General features: G+C 37.7%; 2 protein-coding genes across 2 annotated transcripts in view; one reads left to right on the top strand and one right to left on the bottom strand.

Annotated features, from left to right (window-relative positions):
• The first annotated feature begins 433 nt into the window (after nucleotides 1-433).
• Nucleotides 434-2,453, top strand: ptrh2 (peptidyl-tRNA hydrolase 2). The gene is made up of 2 exons (XM_058789569.1): nucleotides 434-572; nucleotides 1,306-2,453. Exon 2 carries the CDS (start codon nucleotides 1,314-1,316, stop codon nucleotides 1,836-1,838), a length of 525 nt encoding a protein of 174 aa, XP_058645552.1. The 5' UTR covers nucleotides 434-572; nucleotides 1,306-1,313; the 3' UTR covers nucleotides 1,839-2,453.
• A 321-nt stretch (nucleotides 2,454-2,774) lies between these two features.
• cltca (clathrin, heavy chain a (Hc)) overlaps nucleotides 2,775-6,565 on the bottom strand; it is a 34,617-nt gene continuing 30,826 nt past the window's right edge. Inside the window, exons 24-31 of the mRNA XM_058789568.1 lie at nucleotides 6,372-6,539; nucleotides 5,965-6,114; nucleotides 5,198-5,329; nucleotides 4,982-5,092; nucleotides 4,705-4,875; nucleotides 4,392-4,613; nucleotides 3,799-3,874; nucleotides 2,775-3,688 (exon numbers count right to left, since the gene is read on the bottom strand). Of these exons, the coding sequence (XP_058645551.1) occupies nucleotides 3,552-3,688; nucleotides 3,799-3,874; nucleotides 4,392-4,613; nucleotides 4,705-4,875; nucleotides 4,982-5,092; nucleotides 5,198-5,329; nucleotides 5,965-6,114; nucleotides 6,372-6,539 (1,167 nt within the window). The 3' untranslated portion in view covers nucleotides 2,775-3,551. The remainder of the gene's footprint in view (nucleotides 3,689-3,798; nucleotides 3,875-4,391; nucleotides 4,614-4,704; nucleotides 4,876-4,981; nucleotides 5,093-5,197; nucleotides 5,330-5,964; nucleotides 6,115-6,371; nucleotides 6,540-6,565) is intronic.

Genomic DNA, 6,565 nt, shown 5'->3' with positions numbered 1-6,565 from the left:
GAAAAACACAGTGTCTGGTTTCAAAGCTTCTTTACACTGTCTTAAATTAGGCTGGGTCTCTGGGGCTCAAAAGAGTGAAGAATTAAAAGTACCCAGATAAGAGTTTGGGCCCTAATTGTAGGAATAGATAGGCTGCTGTTAATGCATGCACCTGTCTGTAAGTGACTGGTGTAGCTGGGTACTAACTCGTGATACTCAAAATGCTGTCTAGGAAGGTAGTGTGCTAGATTTTGAGGCATCACACTTACGTTTTAAATGTTTTGCCATACGTTAATTAGGCAAAAAATAAAAATAATTGCAACAACACCTTTTCACCGCCTAATGAAATATGATAGACAATTTATTTCCTAAATAATTCAAAATAAAGGTGTGAAAGAAAGGTGAAGACTTTAAAATATTAATTCATGAGGATAAATCACACATTATAGAAACCTGACTGGATTCTTGCCGAATTTTTCTCGGGTTTTGGCGGTTGCTTTAAACACGTGACGTCATCATTGAGCGTCGGTTTGAAAGGAGCGGCTCGTGGAGTTTGCGGGGAACTACAGGTTGCTGAATCATTTTGATTTCTGGTGAGTCCGGTTTCAAATGTTCAGAAACACATTTATGCTCAATAGTCTCACCAGCACCGGTTAGTATACTTAAAAGCTCGTTAGAGGGTCGTTTAAGCGAACACGTTTTTACCTAGATTTGATCCAGCCGGCTGGGCTGACAGCATTGACTTTGACGAATGTAACGTTAGTGCAGAAAGCGGTCGTTTTATAGATTATTATTAGTAGCACAAATATGATTCTGCTTATTTGATTCTGTACCCATACTGCAGATCCCAGTGCTTCCTCTAAAATACTATAGTAACAGTTATTGTTACTAATATAGAAACATAATAAACATCAAATTTCCTTCACACGGTGTTTTCATAATCATTTAGTTTAGTTATATTTGCTCTTTTTTCTTTTTCAATTGCACAACGAGGCTAATGTGATCAGTTATGAGCATTTAGATTTAAAACTGGATGTCAAACTGGCTTCTTAAGTCAGACGCGAGTATTAGCATATTTTTATTTACATAAATGGTAAACCATAGTTTCCCGAGGTTAAAATACTATAGTAACCGTTATTGTTACAGTAAATTAACGTGTGATACAAATCTTTTTGCTGTTTGGTTTCACTTAATGTGCCATTTGTAGATAGTACCAGATTTGTTGCAGTAACATTCACCTTTGTACTATGGTAACATGGTAATTTTGTGTAAGGGTATAGAAATGCACTGATGTTTATGTTATGGATCACTCTTGTGTTTCATCAGATACGAGGATGGATTCTCTGTATGGGCCTGTCGCTTTGGGTATGCTGGCAGGTGTAGGCTGTGGGCTCTGCCTCGGATGGCAACTCAGTGGGCGTTTTGGCAGATCGTCCCGCAGCATGATGGCAGCTTTAGGAAACAGCGCCGGTGCTGGCAGCGAGGCCAGCATGATGGGCGAGAGCGGAGAGTTCAAAATGATCCTGGTGGTCCGAACAGATCTGAAGATGGGCAAAGGTAAAGTGGCAGCCCAGTGCTCCCATGCCGCTGTGTCCGCATACAAGCAGGTCCAGCGTAGAAACCCAGAGCTCCTGAAACAGTGGGAGTACTGCGGTCAGCCCAAAGTGGTGGTCAAGGCTCCAGACGAGGACTGTCTGCTGGAGCTGCTGTCCCACGCCAAAGAGGTCGGACTGCCGGTCAGTTTAATCCAAGATGCTGGAAGAACCCAAATTGCACCAGGGTCTCGGACGGTTCTTGGTGTGGGACCGGGACCAGCTGATCTTATTGATAAAGTGACTGGACACCTAAAATTGTATTGAATAACACTATTGGATTAAGATGGGACTAAACTTATCATTTTTTATACAACTAGAAAGAGTGGTGAAGATGAATTAAAAAGGTTAAAATCACACATTGATTTATAGGTTTAACCATTTATTTTAAGTAAACGGTTCACCCATTCCATCATTGAACACGAATACATTTTTTATCATTATAAGTCTTATGTACAGAAAATTTTATTTTGGGGAATCTCATTTCTATCATATTTCATTCCCCTCCCCCCCCCATACCCAATGGAATAAATGACTTTTGTTTGTTTAGCTTTGATTTAGGTGCAAAAATCACCTCCTGATCATTTTTCAATCACACAGCAAAGCTTGTATAATCCATTTTGTGAACATTTTGATTTAAAACACTGGATTTATGTCAAACTGGCTTCTTAAGTATTAACATTTTTATTTACATGAGTGATTAAGCCACAAATTCCCGCCTTAAAGCTTCATTTATGTTATGAATGTCTGAAACGGTCCAGTGAGTATGAAGGGGGAGAAATTACAAAGTGTGTTGGGAAAAGAATACATGGCACATGAAGCTATGTTTAGACCAGATTTTTCTTGACAAACAAGAAGCCTTTATTTATAATGATAATCTGGGTGAGGAATTTCATTCTCTTTGTGCACAATCAGATCACTACAATATACGTGTATAATTAATCTCAACTCAGTGAAAACTGAGTACAGGACACACAGGTTAATCTTTGTTCTTAAACCATTTTTGATTTCACTTCTTTACAAATAAAGGGTAAACTGAGTTTAGGAATAACTGGCAGGATAAACTGGCTTTCTAGTCTCATTTCGGTGCCGTACAGTGACCTAAACATCACAACAACCAGCATACACACATACGCACACATACACACTGCAGCACAGAGAGGTAAGGTTAGTAAAACACACACAGGTGTGGAGAGCCGCATATATATTTATATATATTTTAATCATTATCCCTCCTCAAATGGATGGTCCCACACAATGAGTACGGGTTACTGCACAACAAAAGTTTGTTTTTCATATGGAAAACAAAAACTGGAGAACCTGCATAGGTCAGGGAAAAAGTTAGAAGTTGCCATATGAATGCATGTTTATGCATTTAAAAGAACCCTTTTTTATATATATTTCGAGAGCTACGCACCCCCATTGAATTACTGGTATTGAGTAGTGTTTGTTTGTGGAGGCGGTAGTTGTATATTTTTTTCTCGATTTTATTTTCTTTCCTGGAATATACAATATTAAATGCTGACAGACTGAACAAGTTGTTCACACACACCAAAATGATACATTAGTTTTTCTCTGACTACGGAGTGCAAATCTGAAGTTGTTTTGTCATTTTAATTAAGCTGACTTGCTTCTCCCACAAGTCTCCTCATTGTAGACACCATTCCCCTTTTATTGACAGATAAACTGACAGGAAATTAAATCTAGTAAGTATCTGGAATGTGAAAAAAATAATTCTTGATGAAATCTTTGACAATATAGAAATAAAGTCCTTCATGATGGTATAAAGAAAACGCGATAAACAAAAACAATCATTTTAAAAAAGGTAAAGTAAAAGAATAACATTTGCTCAAATCCCCCGTTGTGAGCACAAAGTGGTAGAGTCGGACTGGTGGAGGACTGAGGAAGAGAGATCCATGGGGGTGCTGGACCGAACCAAGCGGCAGCTGGAAGAGGAGCGAGCTGGAAATGGGGAGGTCCTTACATGCCGTAACCGAAACCCGGCTGGGCCTGAGGAGCTGGGGGGTAGCCAGGCGCTGCTGTGTACCCATAGCCGTAAGCCTGCTGCGGGGGGACAGGCACACTGGGACCGGCTGTCAGCATGAGCTGAGGTGTGCCTGAGGAATGAGAGATATTGAGAAAATTGATTTAATAAAATGTATTATTTAAAAAACAAACAAACTAAATACTAGTTAGTTTCCATTGCAATGTACTTTCACTGTTTTACCATAAACAATGGGTTGAGTCTCTGTCGCCTGCTCCTCTTCTTTCCTCAAGGATTCAGAGGTCTCCAGCTTGTCCACCTAAATACAACAGAAAAAGTTTTCAGTCTGTATACGAAAATTCTATTATTCATTCTAATTAATTCAGAAATTAGTATTCTGATAATTGATGTTTTCATTTTATAATAATATCTTATACTAAACTGAAGTATGTGACTGTTAAATCACATTTCAAAGTGAAAAATAAACATTTTAAAAATTAATTAGCTTAATTTCTCATGTTTTTATTTTTTATATATTGATAATGTCTTCATTTTTATTATTTAATTATTATAATTTAAAAATTAATTGAAAATGTAATTTTAGCCATTCATAACGTTCAAATTAATAAAATAAAGACATCAGTTATCAATATAATACTAATAATTATAATATTTTATTAATTATACAAATACAATTTACTGTATGTAAATGTTACTAAATCACTTTTCAGTTATGAAATAATTCACAATAATTAAAGTTCATTTTATTTTTAAAGTGACATTCCTAGTCCTCCATACATTTTGTTGCCCATTTTAGAGTAGCAGCCCATCCTTACCTTGCTGAGGTATTCCCTCATCACCTGGATGAAGTAAGGCATGGCAAAGTCCATGATGTTGTGTCTCCACGCCGTCTCCAGCACCACATCAGGCCTGAGCAGGTCGTAGCAGGTGAAGAGGCAGGCGGCGAAACACTCCTTCTTATCTTCCTGAAGGAACCACTGCAGCAGCTCCTCGGCCAGTTCTATGTCCTTCGACTCAGACGCGTACTGCATGGCATCCTGGGTAGAAGAACACACATGGCTGTCACAAATCAGATCAACTACATTTACACATAGCATGACTAGACAACTACCCCATCATCCAACTCACCTTGTAGAGTTTGTCTTTCTTGCACAGCTCCACACTCTGCTTCCATCGGTTGTTGCCCTTGAAGAGGTAAGCAGCGATTCTCCTGAACTCGATCAGCTCGTGTTTCTCCAAACGCTGGGCCAGTGAGATGTTGTCAAAGTTATCGTATGCGTCTATAGATGTCCTGAGTGCCTGCGGACGGGACAGTTGAACAGATGATGAGGTGGCGGACAATAGCTACTGTAAAAAGCTACTATAATTGTTTTTTTTGAAAAATACTTTACACTGTTGTTTGTACCTGATAGTCTTCCTCTGAGATGAAGAGGTTGTTAAGTGCTTCATTGACAGACTTGTTGTTATGATTTTGTACTGACCGCAGATAAGGCTTGACGAGAGGAAGCTGCTTGACCTGAAGAAACCAAAATGTCATTTTAGCAGATTTTAAACAAGCATGAAGTTCAAAGTTCAAAGGCTCACCACACAGGCAAGGAAGCCTTGTGCTTGCTTTCTGTACCTTGCTGAAGAAGTTGACGGCACGCGAGTGATCCAGTCTCGGGGAAAGAACTATGAGCAGGTCGTTCAGTAACAAGGGCTTGAACTCCAGATAAAACTGGATTGCTTTGTAGTACAGTTCCACGTTGGCCACCTAAACAAAACAAGAAATACGATCACAGTAATTTAATTCATTTCCTGGTGGTGTTGTAATAGTATTGTTTATATATACTATTATATTATTTAATAACATTTTTAAATTGTTTTATTTTTATATGATCAGTATTCATTTTAAATGTAAAATGTTATTTATTTATTTTCATTTATGTTTCTTTTTCATTTAAAATGTATTCCCTTTTATTTTTTAATGTATATATTAATAATGTCTTAATTTAATTTAGTAAATTGTGTATTTTGTATATTTATACTAATAATTAATAGTAATCATACTCATCAATATTATATATTAATTTATGTCAAATAATTGTTTTTGCAATACTAATAATTAACAATTATACTTGTAAGTATAATATATATAATTAATAATAACTATACAATTGGCACTATGTAAATGTTAACAAATCACTTTCAAATGGACAAATCATTAGATGTTTAGAAATAGTTTAGATCATGTTTATATTTTATTTTGGCTTTATTTCTGTTAGCAACCACTGATTGTTATAGTTTTATAAAACAATAGTAACACTGTAAAACGTCATCAGAGTTTAAACTCAAATGAAGTTTGCTGGAAGTGTATTTATCTACACAGGAAAAGCAGTTGAACTTTACCTTGGTGATGATGTCTTTGAATTGTCCCTCTTTCCAGGCATCTGAGGGATGGCTCATCATGGTGATGATGGCATTGTCGTATTCTTCATACTTGTCGTAGAGGAAAACAAGCTCTGCCCACAGGTGAGCCTGCTCTGCAGCCCTCAGGACCTGAAAAAGAAAAGACGTCAAGAAGTGAAGGAGACAGACTTTGTAACATCTTTGCATTGCAGATGGTGATACTATGATCATCCCTTTGGAGAATATCAGATTACATGTTGAATTAAATTATAGCTGGAGGGGGATGATGGAAGAAGAATTCAATGAACTCCTGCTGTTCAACAGAACTGAGTGAAGGACACTTAAAAAAAGATGAGCGTTACAAACCAACATCTGAAATAACAATCATCTTTAGTAGTGCTGTGTACCTTTGGGATGTTGACTCTGGACCAGAAGAGCTCCAGGTGTTCCCTCATCTTCTGTGGTTTGAATTTAGAGTAGAGGATGGCCAGCTCTGTGAACATGCCCATGTGAGCGCGCTCCAACCCCAGCGCCGCCTCCAGCATGGTGATCAGCTCCTCGAAGTAGCCACGGTCCTATAGAGAGCATTTTAAAACCATAT

The sequence above is a fragment of the Onychostoma macrolepis genome, chromosome 10, assembly GCF_012432095.1.
Source record: "Onychostoma macrolepis isolate SWU-2019 chromosome 10, ASM1243209v1, whole genome shotgun sequence".
Classification (NCBI taxonomy): Eukaryota; Metazoa; Chordata; class Actinopteri; order Cypriniformes; family Cyprinidae; genus Onychostoma; species Onychostoma macrolepis.
Note: the sequence above shows the minus strand (reverse complement) of the source record. Positions and strands in the feature narration are given on the sequence as shown.